General features: G+C 38.1%; 1 protein-coding gene across 1 annotated transcript; it reads right to left on the reverse strand.

Annotated features, from left to right (window-relative positions):
* Window positions 1-9,527: 9,527 nt before the first annotated feature.
* On the reverse strand, window positions 9,528-21,115 carry LOC133544879 (ADP-ribosylation factor 3). Its single transcript, XM_061890109.1, has 5 exons — window positions 21,019-21,115; window positions 17,219-17,401; window positions 17,048-17,158; window positions 16,834-16,958; window positions 9,528-15,279 (listed from the first exon to the last, which is right to left on the reverse strand). Exons 2-5 carry the CDS (start codon window positions 17,364-17,366, stop codon window positions 15,118-15,120), a joined length of 546 nt encoding a protein of 181 aa, XP_061746093.1. The 5' UTR covers window positions 17,367-17,401; window positions 21,019-21,115; the 3' UTR covers window positions 9,528-15,117.
* Window positions 21,116-23,644: the final 2,529 nt, after the last annotated feature.

Here is a 23,644-nt window from a genome sequence, read left to right on the forward strand (position 1 = left end):
CTGCTATTGTTGTTTCAACTGTTGTTTCTGCTGTTGTTGTTTCTGCCGTTGTTGTTTCTGTTGCTGTTGTTTTTGTTTCTGCTGCTGTTGTTGTTGTTTGTGCTGTTGCTGTTGTTTCTGCTGTTGTTGTTGCTGATATTGCTGTTGTTTCTGCTGTTGAGTTGTTCCTGCTGCTGGTGTTGTTGTTGTTGCTTTTGTTTCTGCTGTTGATGTTTCGGCTGTTGTTGTTGGTTCTCTAGTTGTTGTTTCTTCCGTTGTTGTTGTTGTTGTTTCTGCTGTTGTTGTTTTTTCTGCTGTTGCTATTGTTTCTTCTATTGTTGTTTCAACTGTTGTTTCTGCTGTTGTTGTTTCTGCCATTGTTGGTCCTGTTGTTGTTTCTGCAGCTGTTGTTGTTGTATCTGCTGTTGTTGTTGTTTTTGCTGTTGCTGTTGTTTCTGCTGTTGTTGTTTCTGCTGTTGTTGTCGCTACTGCTGTTGTTGTTGTTGCTTTTGTTTCTGCCGTTGATGTTTCTGCTGTTGTTGTTCCTTCTGTTGTTGTTGTTTCTGCCGTTGTTGATGTTTCTGCTGTTGCTGTTTTTATGCTATTGATATTTCAACTTTTGTTTCTGCAGTTGTTGTTTCTGCTGTTGTTGTTGTTTCTGCTGCTGTTGTTGTTGTTTCTGCTGTTGAGTTGTTCCTGCTGCTGTTTTTGTTGTTATTGCTTTTGTTTCTGCCGTTGATGTTTCTGCTGTTGTTGTTGGTTCTGTTGTTGTTTCTGCAGTTGTTGTTGTTGTCTCTGCTGTTGTTGTTGTTTCTGCCATTTTTATTTCTGCTGCTGTTGTTGTTGTTCCTGCTGTTGTTGTTGTTGTTGCTGTTATTGTTGTTTCTGCTATTGTTGTTGTTGTTTCTGCCAGTGTTGTTCCTGCTGTTGTTGTTGTTGTTGCATCTGCTGCTTTCTCGGAGGAAAAACCCCAGCGAACAAGAAGAACTAACAAGATGGTGATTTGAGGTGACCTGGTGGACTTTGGAGCCTCCACCCCTTAGCACTCCTCTGCTTGTAAACCAAGATTATTTTTTATCACTTTATTGTTTGGCCTTTTGCACTTTGTCAGCGCCCAAATATCAGAAAGTGGTTTCGGGTTCTTCGAGGTGACCAATGACGCAGTTGGAGAGAGAAAACCTTTTTCTCACATTTATTTTAAATCATATCTCCTCAAGGGGCAATGTTATGATGGACTTTAGAGTAGTCAGTGTACAGCTTGTGCAGCAGTAATCATTTATGATGCACTGAACATGCACACAACCATTACTGTCTAGATAGCATGTTGGTGGTAGCGCCATGGTCTGGGGCTGCATGAGTGCTTCCAGCACGGATGAGTTGCGGTTGATTGGGCGAAACATGACTTCCAACATGTGCTATACTGTGACTTTTGGGATGGCAGCTCCATGGTCTGGGGCTGCACGAGTGCTGCGTGCGATGGGAAGCTACGGTATACAGAGTAAAACTTGTACGGTGACACTTTGAAGATTTGCCCCCTAAAGCGTTGTGATCTAGGGCTGCATGAGTGCTTCCAGCACTGGATTGTGGAGCTGCAGTGCCTCAAGGGGAAACATGAATTCTCGCATGTCCTGGGATATTCCGAACATTCGCTTTCTGTGGGATGTGACAGTTTTTTACTGTAGTCGTGCGGGTTCCATGGACCACTCAGGAAGGACATTGCTTTGAGCAGTTTTGACTCTTGCCGGGTTGCTTTTCAGCTCTTCCTCTGCTGCTCGCTCTTCAAACGCTTTCGTCGTCGCCGTCTTCTCTCTGTCGCTCTTGCGCTCCATCTGCTGCGGACTCTCCTCCCTCTGCCCCGATCTCTCCTCCTTCTCTCCTTTTATGCAGCATAAGGAGAAATGTAATCGTAAGCCGGTGCGCGATCCACGCACCCGAATTAGATTGCGGCGTCGCTCCCGGCACGCCCTGCCTCTCCGCTCAGCCGCATTCTCCGCCTCCTTGCCGCCATCTTGGGCAGGGCTCCAGCGTGTCCTGCCCCGCCGTCCGACTGTTTGCTCCACCTATCCACAGTGGGACTTCACAAGTCCCAGTGGGGCTGTACGAGTGCTTCTGGCATGAAAGAGCTGCGGTTCATTGGGCGAAACATGAATTCCAGCATGTGCTTAATTGTGACATTCGAAAGATCCGCTCCCGTGGTGGTGGTAGCGCTATGACCTGGGGCTGCACACGGCTGCATGAGTGCTACCTGGCTCTGGACCGTGGCACTTCAATCCAGTGGAGGAAACATGAATTCTCGAATGTCCTGGGATATGCAGGACATTCGCTGGTTGTGGGAGTTCACAAATGCCGATGAGGCTGCACGAGTGTTTTTGGCACGGATGAGCTGCGGTTCATTGGGCGAAGCATGAATTCCAACATGTGCAAAATTGTGACATTCGGAAAATCCGATCCCTTGGTAGCGGTAGTGCCATGGTCTGGGGCTCTACAAGGCTGCACGAGTGCTGCGTGCAATGGGGATCTGCAGTTTACGGACAAAAACAAGAATCACAACATGTACAGTGACACTCTGAAGACTTGCTCCCTTAAGCGTTGCAATCTAGGGCTGCATATAGTGCTGCCAGCACTGGATTGTGGCGCTGCAATCCTTTAAGGGAATCATGAGTTCTCGCATGTCCTATGAAATATGGAAGATCCGCTGCTGGTTGGACTTCACGAGTTCCGACGGGATTGTACGAGTGCTGCCAGCACTGCGGATCTAAAGTTGTTTGAGAGAAAAAATTCACCGCTTATTCCCTTTAGGGTGGTGCCTATCTCAGCTACAATCGGGCGGAAGGCTGGATACACCCTGGACAAATCACCACCCCATATATATATATATATATATATATATATATATATATATATATATATATATTTTTTTTTTTTTTTCTTTCTACCGCTTATTCCCTTTTGGGGTCTCGGGGGGTGCTGGCGCCTATCTTTGCTACAATCGGGCGGAAGGCGGGATACACCCTGGACGAGTCGCCACCTCATATATATATTACACTGTATGTTGAGGTATTTCCAAAGGTCAATATGTCCATTCTGCGATACAAGCAGTATATGTATATGTATGTATATATGTGTATATATATGTATATATATGTATATATATATATATATATATATATAGTTTTTTACGTGTTTTAGGATCTGTTTTTAAATTTGTTTTGGGAGTCTTTTTACATGTTTTTAGGAGTATTTTTCCGTGTTTTATGAGTTTTTTTTACGTGTTTTAGGGGTCATAATGTGTTTTAGGACTCTTATTATGAGTTTTAGGAGTATTGTTATGTGTTTTAGGAGTAATTTACGTTTTAGATGTCACTGTGCATCTCTTCGGAGTCATTTTATGTGTTTTGGAGTCGGTTTTAATGTTTTAGAAGTTGGTTGTTGTGTTTGTAAATGTTTTACTCGTCATTTAATGTGTTAAGTCATTTTATGCATTTGTGTTTCGCATAAGGGGTGGAACATCTCACACTGTGTTTTCTGGAATCAAATATATCCATCCATTTCTACCGCTTATTCCCTTTAAGGTGGTGCCTATCTCAGCTTCGATCGGGCGGAAGGCGGGATACACCTCTGGACAAGTCGCCACCTCATATATGTATATATATATATATATATATATATATATATATATATATATATTACAATAGTATGTATGTTGAGGTATTTTCAAAGGTCAATAGGTCCATACTGCGATACAAGCTGTACACAGACTACTCTAAGGGTACCCACACCTAACAGCACAGAAAGGTTCAAAGTGATAATTTTTTACCATTGACCTAGAAAGAAAATAAGTACCATTTCAAAACAAAAGTCTTCCTGTTTTTTGTTGTTGTTTTTTTTTCATAGCTTTTGCAGAAGTCGTCCTGTTTGAAAAGAAGGTGAGCCTGCTGGATCGCTTTGTGGAAACCTGCCGGGCCTGAAGAACCCGTCTCTTCTTCTCTTTTTGCCCTTCATAACAACTTCGCACACACGCAACATACATACCGTATCTTCATACAACACACTCTGTATCTTCACATGCACACAACTGTGTGTGTCTTTCATCACCATTTAGAAGATTGTTTTTTTTGTTGTTTTTTTTTCACTGGCAGAGATGGATGGAGAGACGCCAGTGACTGCAAAAGTAGCAGAAAAGTTCCAAACACGTGGTTAATATTTCACCATGACCAGGAAGTTGAAGCTAAAGAGACTTTTTGTTCTCTTTCTTTTTTCCTCAGACAAGTAAGAAGAGGCCGCTTAAGCAAACACAACATGTTGTCACAGTGGCAGCAAAGCACACACACACACACACAAACACACACACACACACACTTTCAGTTTTTATTTTTGTACTTATTTTTGACAGGCCTAGGTGCAAGAGACTAAAAAATAGTAACCATTTGGATCAACGCTATTGCAAAGAAACATGCATTCGGATAGCAACTTGAGGGTTCCAGGTTCGATTCCCACTGCTGCCATCTTCGTCACTGCCGTTGTGTCCTTGAGCGAGACAACTTACCCACCTGCTACCTGCGGTTTAAATGTCGCTTAAAGATATTTTACTCAAGAGAACAAAAGCGCTATATAAATACAATCTATATTGTATATAAATACATACATACATATATACATATATATATATAAATATATATATATATATATATATATATATATACATATATATATATATATATATATATATATATATATATATATATATATATATATATATAGCGACATAGCTCGGTTGGTAGAGTGGCCGTGCCAGAAACTTGAGGGTTGCAGGTTCGATTCCCGCTTCCGCCATCCTAGTCACTGCCGTTGTGTCCTTGGGCAAGACACTTTACCCACCTGCTCCCAGTGCCACCCACACTGCTTTAAATGTAACTTAAATATTGGGTTTCACTATGTAAAGCGCTTTTAGTCACTAGAGAAAAGCGCTATATAAATACAATTCACAATATATACGGTATATACATATATAGATACATATATATACATACATATGTATACATATATATAGAGTATATATATGTATCTATGTATGTATATATATTTATATATAGTATATATGTATGTATGTATATCTATATATATATAGATATACATACATATATATACATGTATACATATACATATATATATATATATATATATATATATAGATATATATAGATATATATATACATATATACGTATATATATGTATATATATATATATATATATATATATATATATATATATATATATATATATATATATATATATATATGCAGGAACATTTTATTACAATTAAACTAGTCAGATAATAACTAATGGAATTAAAACAAGCTCAAACAAGCAAAAATCATGTCGCTACTAATTTATTCCAATATGACTCATTTAATATTGGATTTGGTCTGCCGTGCACATAAAAGCATGCATGTACAGTATCTTAAAATATTTTTTTCCATTTTGTTCTGCAGTGTTTTTGACCATTTTTGGGGTTCAAATTTCTAAAAATACATTGGAATTCCCATTTGTGGTTGAAAAATGTATTTGCATTGTTTTTTGCATTTATTTAAAATATATATATTATATGGCAGAGGGGTTAGTGCGTCTGCCTCACAATACGAAGGTCCTGCAGTCCTGGGTTCAAATCCAGGCTCGGGATCTTTCTGTGTGGAGTTTGCATGTTCTCTCCGTGAATGCGTGGGTTCCCTCCGGGTACTCCGGCTTCCTCCCACTTCCAAAGACATGCACCTGGGGATAGGTTGATTGGCAACACTAAATTGGCCCTAGTGTGTGAATGTGAGTGTGAATGTTGTCTGTCTATCGGTGTTGGCCCTGCGATGAGGTGGCGACTTGTCCAGGGTGTACCCCGCCTTCCGCCCGATTGTAGCTGAGATAGGCGCCAGCGCCCCCCGCGACCCCAAAAGGGAATAAGCGGTAGAAAATGGATGGATGGATATTATTTTGTTTCCACTATGTGCTTAATCGTTCTTGATTTTTTTTACATTTATTTCACGCCATATTTTCAATTTTGTCCTTTATCACTGCAAAAACTCCATATTCAGTGTTTACCTTCCTATTTGCTCGTTTTTTTGTTGTTGTTGTTGTTACCTTTTTCAATACTATGATTTCTCTCCTTTTCCGAAATGGCACACAGGAAGTGAAAAAACATAATCCTGTGATGTTCTTATTGCAACTTATTACAATAAAACCCTAACAATATTTTTACAACCAGTTTATTTTGCCTTGAGAGGTTCCTCAGTATGAAACCAAAACTCTCGTGCGCCCTCTGGTGGTAAAAGTTTGTCAACGCAACATGATATACATGTGTAAAAATATACAATATACAATTTGCAGTCCAATGAGAAAAATGTTTTAATTGTTGTCGTGCCTTTTTAAAATACGTAATGCAGGGATGTAGTATTTAAAAAGTGGAAAACCCCATCTGCACCGAATTTCAGGAACTGGTTAAATGAACTTGTGAATGTAATGACTCTTGAGGGGAATAAAGAAAAAAATTTGTTGTTGTCAGAGTTAGTTTGTGACGAACTCCAAGATGCGGAGATGGAGGCAGGCATGGAGTGAGAAAACATGATTTAATTTAAAACACTAAGACAAAAAACAAAAAAAGGGTACAAACCAAAACCGCGCACGTGGGCGGATAACAAATAAAAAAAAGCTAGCATGGGAGCTAGAAAACAAACGGAGCTTAGCATGGAAGCTAGCAAAAACAAAAACGCCTAGCGGGGAAGCTAGCAGGAATCGAGCAGGAAACAGAAGTCGCACATGTACTATAAAAACAAATTTGGAAGCAGGGAACAAAAGGCAGTACGGTAAAAACCGCAATCAAACTTAGCTTACCCCAACGCTGCATTGACAAGACAAGGTAGCAACGACAAGAGCGCCATCGACATGACAATAATCCAGCACTCATGTAGAGGATAAAACAGCTTCTAATAGGAGTGGGCTGATTGACACCAGGTGTGGTCAGGTGCCAATCATCCGCATCTGAGGGGAAAACAGCGCACAGGGAAAAAAACAGGAAACAGACCAAATAAGAGCGCTTGACGGGAAATACTAAACACACAGAGGAAAAACTAAAACACAAACAAACTGTCAGTGGCAAGCCTGACAGTTGTATCTTTTTTGTAGTTTTATTCCTTTTTTATTGTTTTTATTTTTAGTATTGTTCCCACACTACCATTACTTTTTCATGTCACTTTTAATATGGTTTTGTCACCATTTTTTTTGTGCTTTTTTTTATTCATTTGTATTTATTTTTTGCATCTGATCAAGCCACGAAAATGTGACTTACTTCTTCTTTTTTTAAGTGTGAATGGTGTAGAGATCCCCAGGAGGTGATCTAGTGGCTGTGCCAGCAACCTGAGGTTTCCTGGTTCGATCCCCCACATCTACCAACCTAGTCATGTCCGTCGTGTCCTTGAGCAAGACGCTTCTGATGGGTCGTGGTTAGGGCCTTGCGTGGCAGCTCCCGCCTTCAGTGTGTGTGAATGGGTGAATGTGGAAATAGTATCAAAGCGCTTTGAGTACCTTGAATGTAGAAAAGCGCGATACAAGTATAACCCATTTTACAGATCTTTTTAGTGATCACTTCCTGAGGATCCTTGATGCCAATGATAATTCATCCATCTTGCTATGGTCTGGATCGTCCGCTGATCCTGAGCCAGTGCAGGATGGATGGATATCTACAATATCTGGGTACTTTTTCGAATAATGTCTATACTGTAAACTTCGAGTTGTTAAAGCCCAGCTCCACTCTCCTCAAGCTTGCATGTGAGTGTGGATGAAAGGATGAGTGCATGAATGAAGGGACTTTGTGAGTCAAATGTGACTTTAACTGTGAAATTCAATTAAATATATTTGCATTAAAAATACATATACAAACCCCGTTTCCATATGAGTTGGGAAATTGTGTTAGATGTAAATATAAACAGAATACAATGACTTGCAAATCATTTTAAACCCATATTCAGTTGAATGCACTACAAATAATAATTAACTTAGAATTTCATTGCTGCAACATGTGCCAAAGTAGTTGGGAAAGGGCATGTTCACCACTGTGTTACATCACCTTTTCTTTTAACAACACTCAATAAATGTTTGGGAACTGAGGAAACTAATTGTTGAAGCTTCGAAAGTAGAATTCGTTCCCATTCTTGTTTATGTAGAGCTTCAGTCGTTCAACAGTCCGGGGTCTCCGCTGTCGTATTTTACGCTTCATAATGCGCCACAGATTTTCGATGGGAGATAGGTCTGGACTGCAGGCGGGCCAGGAAAGTACCCGCATTTTTTTTTTACGAAGCCACGCTGTTGTAACACGTGCTGAATGTGGCTTGGTATTGTTTTGCTGAAATAAGCAGGGGCGTCCATGATAAAGACAGTGCTTGGATGGCAAAATAAATTGTTCCAAAACCTGTATGTACCTTTCAGCATTAATGGTGCCTTCACAGATGTGTAAGTTACCCATGCCTTGGGCATTAATGCACCCCCATACCATCACAGATGCTGGCTTTTGAACTTTGTGTCGATAACAGTCTGGATGGTTCGCTTCCCCTTTGGTACGGATGACACGATGTCGAATATTTTCAAAAACAATTTGAAATGTGGACTCGTCAGACCACAGAACACTTTTCCACTTTGCATCAGTCCATCTTAGATGATCTCGGGCCTAGAGAAGCCGACGGCATTTCTGGATGTTGTTGATAAATGGCTTTTGCTTTGCATGGTAGAGCTTTAACTTGCACTTACAGATGTAGCGACAAATTGTATTTAGTGACAGTGGTTTTCTGAAGTGTGCCTGAGCCCATGTGGTGATATCCTTTAGAGATGGATGTCGGTTTTTGATACAGTGCCATCTGAGGGATCGAAGGTCACGGTCACTCAATGTTGGTTTCCGGCCATGCCGCTTACGTGGAGTGATTTCCCCAGATTCTCTGAACCTTTTGATGATATTATGGACAGTAGATGTTGAAATCCCTAAATTTCTTGCAATCGCACTTTGAGAAACGTCGTTCTTAAACTGTTTGACTATTTCCTCACGCAGTTGTGGACAAAGGGGTGTACCTCGCCCCATCCTTTCATGTGAAAGACTGAGCATTTTTCGGGAAGCTGTTTTTATACCCAATCATGGCACCCACCTGTTCCCAATTAGCCTGCACACCTGTGGGACGTTCCAAAAAAGTGTTTGATGAGCATTCCTCAACTTTATCAGTATTTGTCACGTGTCTTTGGCATCAAATTCTAAAGTTAATGATTATTTGCAACAACAAAAAAAATGTTTATCAGTTTGAACATCAAATATGTTGTCTTTGTAGCATATTCAACTGAATATGGGTTGAAAATGATTTGCGAATCATTGTATTCTTTTTATATTTACATCTAACACAATTTCCCAACTCATATAGAAACGGGGTTTGTATATGCAATGTAATCAGGACCACAATAATAAACATATTATAAATAATGTATACCTCTGTCAGGTGTAAGCATCATAAGCAAGGGGCTGGCGTCATACAGAAAATTGATTTATTTATCGGCGTCTCTATGGAAATGTTCATCTACGATACAGAGTGAATAAGTTTTCGTTTTTTTCACTTATTCGCCGTACTGACATGATACGTTTTTTTTCCGGGAAAAACAAAAAAAAAGTCCTGGCTCAAGTATACGGGCAGAAACATAGAGCAGCACAAATCCTATTTCAGTGTTTGCAAATATTACAAATATTTAGAAGCAAAATCAACAATCCTGTATAAGGCCACGAAACCCAAACTGATGATGTCACATAAAGTAGAATAGATACACTTAAGCATAAATAGTTCCTGTATGGCACCAACTGCTGGTATCGGTCCTATCGATATTAGCGTTACCCTGCTTTTCTTCGCCTCAAATAAATATACTCACAGCCACGGACGATAATCGACATTCGGTAAACACAAGAGTTCAAGAGGCTGCTGACACACACACACACACACAAAAGTGAGGAAAACAAAACACGGTCGCCGTGGTGACGGACAAAAAGCGTTGATGTCAAGAACGGGACGAAACGCCTCAGTCAGGTGAAGTGACAAACATACAGAAAGTACACCGGTCGTAAAGACGAGAGGTGGACACAAGTCAGTGTGATTGCTTAAGATCTTCATGTGTGTGTGTGTGTGTGTGTGTCTGAGTGTGTGTGTTCTTGTATTTCTACCCTTCTTGAGACATTAGCAAGGAAAAGTACCGTCCATATGAACAAGTTAGGACCGAAATCATGGTCCCAATACGAAGAACCATTGCATCTAATAGAGAGCCAAAATACTAGAGTCTGTGAACATTGCTCCAAAGTCAGGATTTTTGGTTGATTTAATGTGCATACAAAAGTAAACTTTGACAGGTGCAAAGGCAGGAAATATATGATAAAAAGAAGACGGCAGCTAAAGAATGACTTCCCTATTCATCCCCGGGGGGAAAAAAACGCGGATTTGACAACTGACAACCCGTGTCCGATATGATTAAATAGACTACTACAGTAGTTCTCAACTTTTTTTCCGTGATGTACAACCTGTGAAATTTTTTTTTAATTCAAGTACCCCCTAATCAGAGCAAAGCCTTTTTGGTTGAAAAAAAAGAGATAAAGAAGTAAAATACAGCACTATGTCATCAGTTTGTGATGTATTGTATAACAGTGCAAAATATTGCTAATTTCTAGTGGTTTTTCTTGAACTATTTGGAAAAAAATGATACAAAAATAACTAAAAACTTGTTGAAAAATAAACAAGGGATTCAATTATAAATAAAGATTTCTACACATAGAACTTAAAAAGCCCTCTTTGGGGATTGTAACAGAGATCCATCTGGATTCCATCCCATCCATCCATTTCCTACCGCTTATTCCCTTCCGGGGTTGCGGGGGGCGCTGGCGCCTATCTCAGCTACAATCGGGCGGAAGGCGGGGTACACCCTGGACAAGTCGCCACCTCATTCTGAACATTTCTTCACAAAAAAAAATAATCTTTAACGTCAATATTTGGAGGCGGCATAGCTCGGTTGGTAGAGTGGCCGTGCCAGCAACTTGAGGGCTGCAGGTTTGATTCCCGCTTCCGCCATCCTAGTCACTGCCGTTGTGTCCTTGGGCAAGACACTTTACCCACCTGCTCCCAGTGCCACCCACACTGGTTTAAATGTAACTTAGATATTGGGTTTCTCTATATAAAGCGCTTTGAGTCACTAGAGAAAAGCGCTATATAAATATGATTCACTTCACTTCACTATTTATGGAAGATGTCCACAAAAAAAATCTAACTGTCAACACTGAATATTGCATTGTTGTATTTTTTTTCACAGTTTATGAACTTACATTCATATTTTGTTGAAGTATTATCCAATAAATATATTTATGTCATTTTTTTAAATTGTTGCTATTTTTAGAATATTTTTCAAAAATTTCAGGTACCCCTTGGCATACCTTCAAGTACCCCTAGGGTTCCCCCATTTGAGAACCACTGCACTACAGTACTAAGAATATAGTGGCCATTAACAGTTAGCTTTTACAGCTGGGTTGCCCAAAGTGCGGCACAGGGGACGTCTGTGGTCCGTGACTCGTTTGTCATCGGCCTTTTACACATTACAAAAAAAAAAAAAAAAATAGTGATCTCATTTGCACCCCTGGTGGTGAAAGCTATCAAAATTAGTTTGGTCCCAAAAAGGAGTTGTTGTTTTTTTTCAAATTGACTGTGCCTCGTTTTTAAAAGTGCTCCCAATTTGGTCAACATATGAAATAACAAGTGTGTGTAAAAATTTGAAGTGCTCCCCCTCTGGTCAACATATGAAATAACAAGTGTGTGTAAAAATTTGAAGTGCTCCCCCTCTGGTCAACATTTGAAATAACAAGTGTGTGTAAAAATTTGAAGTGCTCCCCCTCTGGTCAACATATGAAATAACAAGTGTGTGTAAAAATTTGAAGTGTCCCCCCTCTGGTCAACATATGAAATAACAAGTGTGTGTAAACATTTGAAGTGCTCCCCCTCTGGTCAACATATGAAATAACAAGTGTGTGTAAAAATTTGAAGTGCTCCCCCTCTGGTTAACATATGAAATAACAAGTGTGTGTAAGGAATTAAAATGCGCTCCCTCTGGCCAGAATTAATAAAAAAATAAAACAATAAAAAATATTTATATAGAAACGTACTGTAATAACTTGAAGTAAATAATGAAGATTAAACACCAATCACAAAAAAAAAATGTAAATAAAAGCTTACCTTTTGCACCCCTAGAGGTGAAAGCTATCAAAATTAGTTTGGTCCCAAAAAGGAGTTTTTTTTTTTTTAAATTGACTGTGCCTCGTTTTTAAAAGTGCTCCCCATCTGGTCAACATATGAAATAACAAGTGTGTGTAAAAATTTGAAGTGCTCCCCCTCTGGTCAACATATGAAATAACAAGTGTGTGTAAAAATTTGAAGTGCTCCCCCTCTGGTCGACATATGAAATAACAAGTGTGTGTAAAAATTTGAAGTGCTCCCCCCTCTGGTCAACATATGAAATAACAAGTGTGTGTAAAAATTTGAAGTGCTCCCCCTCCGGTCAACATATGAAATAACAAGTGTGTGTAAAAGTTTGAAGTGCTCCCCCTCTGGTCAACATATGAAATAACAAGTGTGTGTAAAAATGTGAAGTGCTGCCCCTCTGGTCAACATATGAAATAACAAGTGTGTGTAAAAAATTTGAAGTGCTCCCCCTCTGGTCAACATATGAAATAACAAGTGTGTGTAAAAATTTGAAGTGCTCCCCCTCTAGTCAACATTTGAAATAGCAAGTGTGTGTAAAAATTTGAAGTGCTCCACCTCTGGTCAACATATGAAATAACAAGTGTGTGTAAGAAATTAAAATGCGCTCCCTCTGGCCCGAATTAATAAAAAAAAAATAAAAAAAAAATATTTATATAGAGACATACTGTAATAACTTGAAGTAAATAATGAAGATTAAACACCAATCACAAAAAAAAAAAATGTAAATAAAAGCTTACCTTTTGCACCCCTGGAGGTGAAAGCTATCAAAATTAGTTTGGTCCCAAAAAGGAGTTGTTGTTTTTTTAAATTGACTGTGCGTCGTTTTTAAAAGTGCTCCCCATCTGGTCAACATATGAAATAACAAGTGTGTGTAAAAATTTGAAGTGCTCCCCCTCTGGTCAACATATGAAATAACAAGTGTGTGTCAAAATTTGAAGTGCTCCCCCCTCTGGTCAACATATGAAATAACAAGTGTGTGTAAAAATTTGAAGTGCTCCCCCTCCGGTCAACATATGAAATAACAAGTGCGTGTAAAAATTTGAAGTGCTCCCCCTCTGGTCAACATATGAAATAACAAGTGTGTGTAAGAAATTAAAATGCGCTCCCTCTGGCCCGAATTAATAAAAAAATTAAAAAAACAAATATTATATGGAGACATACTGTAATAACTTGAAGTAAATAATGAAGATTAAACACCAATCACAAAAAAAAAAATGTTAATAAAAGCTTACCTTTTGCACCCCTGGAGGTGAAAGCTATCAAAATTAGTTTGGTCCCAAAAAGGAGTTTTGTTTTTTTAAATTGACTGTGCGTCGTTTTTAAAAGTGCTCCCCCTCTGGTCAACATATGAAATAACAAGTGTGTGTAAAAATTTGAAGTGCTCCCCCTCTGGTCAACATATGAAATAACAAGTGTGTGTAAAAATTTGAAGCGCTCCTTTGGTCAACATAAGAAATAACAAGTGTGTGTAAAAATTTGAAGTGCTCCCCCTCTGGTCAACATATGAAATAGCAAGTGTGTGTAAAAATTTGAAGTGCTCCCCCTCTGGTCAACATTTGAAATAGCAAGTGTGTGTAAAAATTTGAAGGTGCTCCCCCTCTGGTTAACATATGAAATAACAAGTGTGTGTAAGAAATTAAAATGCGCTCCCTCTGGCCTGAATTAATAAAAAAATAAAACAATAAAAAATAGTTATATAGAGACATACTGTAATAACTTGAAGTAAATAATGAAGATTAAACACCAATCACAAAAAAAAAAATGTAAATAAAAGCTTACCTTTTGCACCCCTAGAAGTGAAAGCTATCAAAATTAGTTTGGTCCCAAAAAGGAGTTGTTGTTTTTTTTAAATTGACTGTGCGTCGTTTTTAAAAGTGCTCCCCCTCTGGTCAACATATGAAATAACAAGTGTGTGTAAAAATTTGAAGTGCTCCCCCTCTGGTCAACATATGAAATAACAAGTGTGTGTAAAAATTTGAAGTGCTCCCCCTCTGGTCGACATATGAAATAACAAGTGTGTGTAAAAATTTGAAGTGCTCCCCCCTCTGGTCAACATATGAAATAGCAAGTGTGTGTAAAAATTTCAAGTGCTCCCCGTCCGGTCAACAAATGAAATAACAAGTGTGTGTAAAAATTTGAAGTGCTCCCCCTCTGGTCAACATATGAAATAAAAAGTGTGTGTAAAAATTTAAATGCTCCCCCTCTGGTCAACATATGAAATAACAAGTGTGTGTAAAAATTTGAAGTGCTCCCCCTACAGTCAACATATTAAATAACAAGTGTGTGTAAAAATTTGAAGTGCTCCCCCTCTGGTCAACATATGAAATAGCAAGTGTGTGTAAAAATTTGAAGTGCTCCCCCTCTGGTCAACTTATGAAATAACAAGTGTGTGTAAGAAATTAAAATGCGCTCCCTCTGGCCAGAATTAATAAAAAAAAATTTAAAAAATAATATTTATATACAGACATACTGTAATAACTTGAAGTAAATAATGAAGATTAAACACCAATCACAAAAAAAATAAAAAAATGTAAATAAAAGCTTACCTTTTTTTATATTTGCATAGTTTGTATATATTATTAATGTTGTAAGTACAAATCTTTGTATATCTAGAAATGGTGGTCTTAAAGAGGTCGGCATTTTTCGGAGGTCTCAAGAAGGTAAGAAATACACAAGTGTGTGTGTGTGTGTGTGTGTGTGTGGGTGTGTGTGCGTGTATGTGCGTCTGTGTGTGTGTGTGGTTGAAACTGGGCTCAGACAATTAAGAATCCTTCCCTCCCTCGCCCTCAGTCCCCAATAACCAAAGAGAACGCCGGAACGGTGGCGGCGATCCTCCTACTTCTTGTTCTTCAGCTGATTAGCCAGCCAGTCCAAGCCCTCGTAGAGGCCGTCGCCGCTGGTGGCGCAGGTGGCCTGGATGTACCAGTTGCGGTGGCGCAGGGAGTGGAGGCCCAACTTGTCCGTGATTTCGGCGGCGTTCATGGCGTTGGGCAAGTCCTGTCAACGAGGGAACAGTTCAGGCGGTGGAATATTTGAATCATTACGTACTTTTTATGTGACGTTCTAACATACATCTATATATATATACATATATGGAGGTGTCAGGTAACCTATGCTTAAAAGAGAAACTGTTTATTATACATCACCCAGACCTGTCATCCCTCAACAAGCGCAGTGAAATCATTTCAACATGCCGCCACTGACGGAAACACTTTCTAGGTAACACATGAGCCAATCACCACGCCCCTACGCCTGCCTGTACCCACCCACTCTGTGCACTATATAAACCATTGTATGTGAATGCTTCCATTAAAATCTCCTGATAATTGAGGGAACCCCTCATGAAACAGTTCTGTAGAGATGAAGTAGTCTTGTGATTTTTCCCACACCTACATATATATATATATATATATATATATATATATATATATATATATATATATATATATATATATATATATATATATATATATATATATATATATATATATACTAGGGATGCACCGATTAATCGGTAACCGAATATATTCGGCCGAATATGGCAAAAAAAGCCACATTCGGCCTTCGGTGGAATGAGTTAAAAACAAGGCTGAATAGTGGCGTGCGACGCAATTTTTTGATGCGGTGGCGCAATCAACCAACGCGTTGTGACGTAGTGACATAGGGATATGTTGTGTACCTGTATAAGTGTATGAGGTTACAAACACACACTTATTGAGATTTAATGGAGCCTCTGTTTACATTATTAGCCTGTTGTGTAGGCTACCTGTATAAGTGTATGAGGTTACAAGCACACACTTATTTGAGATTTACTTGAGCCTTCTGTTTACATTATTAGCATATCTACTGTGGCTAAGCAGACTTTTGCCAAAAGAACAATAATTCATTTCTTGTGGGTTTATCCACTTTAATGCACTTTATTTATTTTTTTTGGAATGCATGTTTTGTTTGAAGGCCTAATATAAATGAAAAACTGTGCTTTTTTTGAAAAGCAAAGACTACTGGAATATTGAAAAAATGTCGATATTCAATAAAAAATTACTTTATTTGAAAAACATATCTAAATATTTATTTTAGGCTATTTATGCAATATTTAAAAAATTGTGAAAAACTGCATTCATTATTCGGTTAGGGGGGGAGAAAGGGGACATGTCCCCTTCACATTTTCATATATATATACACATATATATATATGTAGTGTGTGTAAAAATTTGAAGTGCTCCCCCTCTGGTCAACATATGAAATAACAAATGTGTGTAAAAATGTGAAGTGCTCCCCTCTGGTCAACATATGAAATAACAAGTGTGTGTAAAAATTTGAAGTGCTCCCCCTCTGGTCAACATATGAAATAGCAAGTGTGTGTAAAAATTTGAAGTGCTCCCCTTCACATTTTCATATATATATATACATATATATATATATGTATATATATATGAAAATGTACATATATATATATATGTATATATATATGAAAATGTGAAGGGGACATGTCCCCTTTCTCCCCCCCAGCCCTCTTTTTGTGTATGCTGTGTATTCAGAGGGGTTTCCTGCCTGTTTATTCGCAAACACAAGAAGCACCGCATCTCTGAGTTCATCCTCAGCCAGCATCCTCATCAGCTCCTCTCTCGCCTCGTTGACGCGCTCTCTGTCATTACTGTCCACCACGAAGATTAAACCTAGAAAAAAAAAAAAAAAGAAGATAAAAAAAATGGAGCATTTCTGGAGCGTGCAGTCAGTGTTCAGTTTTCTGCTTCATTCAGCTCACCCTGTGTGTTTTGAAAGTAGTGTCTCCAGAGGGGACGGATCTTGTCCTGCCCACCCACATCCCACACAGTGAAGCTGATGTTCTTGTACTCCACCGTCTCCACGTTAAAGCCTGAGAACAAAGCCAAAGTTGTACGGCGACTGCAGCACACACAGCGGCGTGTGCACGTACCGATCGTTGGGATGGTGGTGACTATTTCCCCCAGCTTGAGCTTGTACAGGATGGTGGTTTTTCCCGCCGCATCCAGACCCACCATCAGGATCCTCATCTCCTTCTTTCCTATAAGGCTCTTTAACAGATTCCCAAAAATGTTTCCCATGGCTCACGGATGGTTCTCGATGCTGGGATCGGTGACTGAGAGACGAGAGAGAGAAAAGGGAGAACGCTTATTAAAAACCGAGCGCCAATAAATATCTCAAAGGTTGCATCTCTTGTTCAATATTTAATACACCGTGATGAAATGTCTGGCTAAATATTCCACGCACAGATACTAAGTCATTATTATCACGATCATTAAAATCACAGTCATTGATAGCAATGTCATTTATAAGAAGACATGCATGTCCATGCCATGACTCCAGGCTGCAGCACAAATCTGTTCACAGACATTAGCCTGAATTCTGGCCAATGGCCTCAGAACTGCAGCTGAACGTCCTACATTCATTGAATAATGCTAGACAATAGACTGTATTTATGTTATTCACATGTGAATAATGATGTATAATAGGCTGTATTTATATTATTCACATGTAAATAATGCTTTATAATAGATTGTATTTATGTTATTCACATGTGAATAATGCTGTATAATTTTCCTGAGGGAACTCTCCTGAAGGAATCAATAAAGTACTATCCATATAATAGACTGTGTTTATATTATTCACATGTGAATAATGCTGTATAATAGACTGTATTTATATTATTCACATGTGAATAATGCTGTATAATAGACTGTATATTATTCAAATGTGAATTATGCTGTATAATTGACTGTATATATATTATTCACATGTGAATAATGCTGTATAATAGACTGTATGTATATTATTCACATGTGAATAATGCTGTATAATAGACTGCATTTATGTTATTCACATGGGAATAATGTTGTATAATGGACTGTATTTATATTATTCACATGTGAATAATGCTGTATAATAGACTGCATTTATATTATTCACATGTGAATAATGCTGTATAATAGACTGCATTTATGTTATTCACATGGGAATAATGTTGTATAATGGACTGTATTTATATTATTCACATGGGAATAATGTTGTATAATGGACTGTATATATATTATTCACATGTGAATTATGCTGTATAATAGACTGCATTTATGTTATTCACATGGGAATAATGTTGTATAATGGACTGTATTTATATCATTCACATGGGAATAATGTTGTATAATGGACTGTATATATATTATTCACATGTGAATTATGCTGTATAATAGACTGCATTTATATTATTCACATGTGAATAATGCTGTATAATAGACTGCATTTATGTTATTCACATGGGAATAATGTTGTATAATGGACTGTATATTATTCACATGTGAATTATGCTGTATAATAGACTGCAGTTATATTATTCACATGTGAATTATGCTGTATAATAGACTGCATTTATATTATTCACATGTGAATAATGCTGTACAATAGACTGTATGTATATTATTCACATGTGAATAATGCTGCATAATAGACTGCATTTATATTATTCACATGTGAATAATGCTGTATAATAGACTGCATTTATATTATTCACATGTGAATAATGCTGTATAATAGACTGTATTTATATTATTCACATGTGAATAATGCTGTATATTAGACTGTATTTATATTATTCACATGTGAATAATGCTGTATAATAGACTGTATTTATGTTATTCACATGTGAATAATGCTGTATAATGGACTGTATATTATTCACATGTGAATTATGCTGTATAATAGACTGTATTTTTAATATTCACATGTGAAAAATGCTGTATAATAGACTGCAGTTATATTATTCACATGTGAATAATGTTGTATAATAGACTGTATTTATATTATTCACATGTGAATAATGTTGTATAATAGACTGCATTTATATTATTCACATGTAAATAATGCTGTATAATGGACTGTATATTATTCAAATGTGAATTATGCTGTATAATCGACTGCATTTATATTATTCACATGTGAATAATGTTGTATAATAGACTGCATTTATATTATTCACATGTGAATAATGCTTTATAATAGACTGCATTTATATTATTCACATGTGAATAATGCTGTGTAATAGACTGTATGTATATTATTCACATGTGAATAATGCTGTATAATAGACTGCATTTATATTATTCACATGTGAATAATGCTGTATAATAGACTGCATTTACCGTATTTCCTTGAATTGCCGCAGGTCATATAGTATACGCCTGCCTTGAATTACTGCCGGGTCAAACACTTCCCCTTTCATCATTTTCAAAATGGAGGAGGCTGATTTCAATACCGGTAATTTGAAATAGCATAAAGGGAAGAAGATTAAGAGCTATTCAGTGGGATTTAAGGTCCAAGCTTACATCACACTACATTTTTTACTGCATGCCTTTGGTAAGTGCCGGAGTGAGAAGGGGTTTTAAAATAATTAAATAAATAAATAAATGGGTTGTACTTGTATAGCGCTTTTCTACCTTCAAGGTACTCAAACCGCTTTTGACACTACTTCCACATTTACCCATTCACACACACATTCACACACTGATGGAGGGAGCTGCCATGCAAGGCGCCAACCAGCACCCTTCAGGAGCAAGGGTGAAGTGTCTTGCTCAGGACACAACGGACGTGACGAGGTTGGTACTAGGCGGGGATTGATCCAGGGACCCTCGGGTTGCGCACGGCCACTCTCCCACTGCGCCACGCCTTCCCTATAATTAGCACATGCTTACTTTTACCGCATGCCTTTGGTAAACATAGCAGTGAGAAGAGGTTTTAAATTAATTGGCGCCCCGGCGGCAATTCAAGAAAATACGGTATTTTATTCACATATGAATAATGCTGTATAATAGACTGTATTTATATTATTCACATGTAAAAAAAACACTTAAGTGCTTATTGTTTATTGTGAGCGAACTGTGGTGCGAAATTTCCCCCAGGGATCAATAAAGAACTTTCTATTCTATTCTATTCTATTCTATTCCAAAACGTTTTATGGAGCTGGTTATGAACCCATCCATCCATCCATCCATCCATTTCCTACCGCTTATTCCCTTTGGGGTGGCGGGGGGGCGCTGGTGCCTAGCTCAGCAGGACAAGAGACCACCTCATCGCAGTGGTTATGAACCATAAAACGTTAATATGATTATAAAAAATAATAAATAAATAAATAAATAGAAGTGGTTTATATTAGTACAAACAACTGGGGCAAGTTTGGGGAAATTTGGACAAAGTGGAGGGGGGCCAACAAGACCCAGGTCCCTGGGGGTCCAACCAGTAGCAGCCCTGTCCATGGTCCTGAATTGGAACTTCACCCTGTCATCATTTCCTCGGCCATTTCTTCAATTACTGATGTATGCCAGCCGGTCATCCTACAGTACAGTACAGTACAGTACAATATAGTACAGTACAGTACAGTACAGTAATGACGTGACCCAGCTTAGCTGGGTTAGCCCCCGATGCTACAAAATTGTTCACATTCCTGTTAACTTGTCGCAATCCCGCGCCACATCAAAGACTTTGGTTTATTTTGTCAACCAAACGTTATTAGTCGCCTGGAAATCGACGAGGCGCGACGGTTGCTTAGCAAAGTGTGTCGTTGCAGCCCCATCACCTCCATTCAACCTGCGGTCATCCTGCAGCCTCACAGCCGAGCACTGCGTCTCCATCCCGGCTGACGAGGATGCCGAACACCCGGCATGGAGGCGGGAGAAAAATACATGATGATGAGCAACAACGGCGACTTACTTGGTGAAGCAATTGGAAGGCGCTCGGTCAGGAGTGTGAAGGAGTCACTACTTGTTATTTTTTTTGCTCGCTGGAAGACCTCTCGCGAGATTTCCTCGGCTAAAGCGCGAGATCTCGCGAGCACGGATCTACATAACTAACGGACGCGACAAGGATGTTTTTAACCACGTTTGACATAAACGTCTATGCAATGTTTGGAATATTTCCATCCATGCATCTATTTTCTACCGCTTATTCCCTTTTTGGGGTCGCGGGGGGCGCTGGTGCCTATCTCAGCTACAATCGGGCGGAAGGCGGGTTACACCTTGGACAAGTCGCCTCCTCATCGCAACCAACACGTGTACAGGGATATAATGAAATGGTAAATGGGTTAATAATAATAATAGATTTATTTGTAAAAAAAAAAAAAAAAAACATTTTTACATTGAGCAAACAACCTCAAAGTGCTACAGTGTATTAAAAAAATAAGGTAAAATAATATAAAATAAAAATAATAATAATAATAATAAAAAGATAATAAAAATAAAAACTATCCATCCAACCATCCATTTTCTACCGCTTATTCCTTTTTTGGGGTAGCGGGGGACGCTGGTGCCTATGTCAGCTAAAATCGGGCGGAAGGCATGTTACACCCTGGACAAGTCTCCACCTCATCGCAACCAACACGTGTACAGGGATATAATAAAATGGTAAATGGGTTAATAATAATAATGATAATAATAAATTTTATTTGTAAAAAAAAAAAAAGCACTTTACATTGAGCACAAAGTGCTACAGTGTATTTAAAAAAATAAAGATAAAATAAGATTAAATAAAAATTACAAGAATAATAATAATAATAAAAAGATAATAAAAATAAAAACTATCCATCCATTTTCTACCGCTTATTCCCTTTTTGGGGTCGCGGGGGGCGCTGGTGCCTATCTCAGCTACAATCCGGCAGAAGGTGGGGTACACCCTGGACTAGTCGCCACCTCATGGCAACCAACACGTGTACAGGGATATAATGAAATGGTAAATGGGTTAATAATAATAATAACAATAATAATAGATTTTATTTGTAAAAAAAAAAAAAAACACTTTACATTGAGCAAACAACCTCAAAGTGCTACAGTGTATTTAAAAAAATAAGATAAAATAAAAATAATAATAATAGTAAAAAGATAATAAAAAGAAAAACTATCCATCCAACCATCCATTTTCTACCGCTTATTCCCTTTTTGGGGTCGCGGGGGGCGCTGGTGCCTATCTCAGCTACAATCCGGCAGAAGGTGGGGTACACCCTGGACAAGTAGCCACCTCATGGCAACCAACACGTGTACAGGCATGTAATTAAATGGTAAATGGGTTGATAATAATAATAATAATAATAGATTCATTTTTTTTTTTAAAAGCACTTTACATTGAGCAAACAACCTCAAAGTGCTACAGTGTATTTAAAAATAAGATAAAATAAAAATAATGATAATAGTAAAAAGATAATGAAAATAAAAACTATCCATCAAACCATCCATTTTCTACCGCTTATTCTCTTTTTGGGTAGCGGGGGGCGCTGGTGCCTATCTCAGCTACAATCGAGCGGAAGGTGGGTTACACCCTGGACAAGTTTTGCTACCTCATCGCAACCAACACGTGTACAGGGATATAATGAAATGGTAAATGGGTTAATAATAATAATAGTAATAACAGATTTTATTTGTACAAAAAAAAAAAACTTTAAATTGAGCAAACAACCTCAAAGTGCTACAGTGTATTTAAAAAAATAAGATAAAATAAGATAAAATAAAAATAATAATAATAAAAAGATAATAAAAATAAAAACTATCCATCCATCCATCCATTTCCTACCGCTTATTCCCTTTTTTGGGTCGCGGGGGGTGCTGGTGCCTATCACAGGTATAATCGGGCGGAAGGCGGGGTAGACCCTGGACAAGTCGCCACCTCATCGCAACCAACACGTGTACAGGGATATAATTAAATGGTAAATGGGTTAATAATAATAATAATAATAATAATATTTTTTATTGGTAAAAAAAAAAAAAGTACTTTACATTGAGCAAACAACCTCAAAGTGCTACATTGTATTTAAAAAAAAATAAGATTAAATAAGATAAAATAAAATAAAAAATAATAATAGAAAGATAATAAAAATAAAAACTATCAATCCATCCATCCATTTTCTACCGCTTATCCCTTTTTGGGTGGCGGGGGGCACTGGTGCCTATCACAGGTACAATCGGGCGGAAGGCAGGGTAGACCCTGGACAAGTCGCCACCTCATCGCAACCAATACGTGTACAGGGATATAATTAAATGGTAAATGGGTTAATAATAATAATAATAATAGATTTTATTTGTAAAAAAAAAAAAAGCACTTTACATTGAGCAAACAACCTCAAAGTGCTACAGTGTATTAAAAAAAAGAAGATAAAATAAGATAAAATAAAAATAATAATAATAATAAAAAGATAATAAAAATAAAAACTACCCATCCAAGCATCAATTTTCTACCGCTTATTCTCTTTTTGGGTCGCGGGGGACGCTAGTGCCTATGTCAGCTAAAATCGGGCGGAAGGCGGGTTACACCCTGGACAAGTCGCTACCTCATCGCAACCAACACGTATACA

The sequence above is a fragment of the Nerophis ophidion genome, linkage group LG02 (genome assembly GCF_033978795.1).
Source record: "Nerophis ophidion isolate RoL-2023_Sa linkage group LG02, RoL_Noph_v1.0, whole genome shotgun sequence".
NCBI lineage: Eukaryota > Metazoa > Chordata > Actinopteri > Syngnathiformes > Syngnathidae > Nerophis > Nerophis ophidion.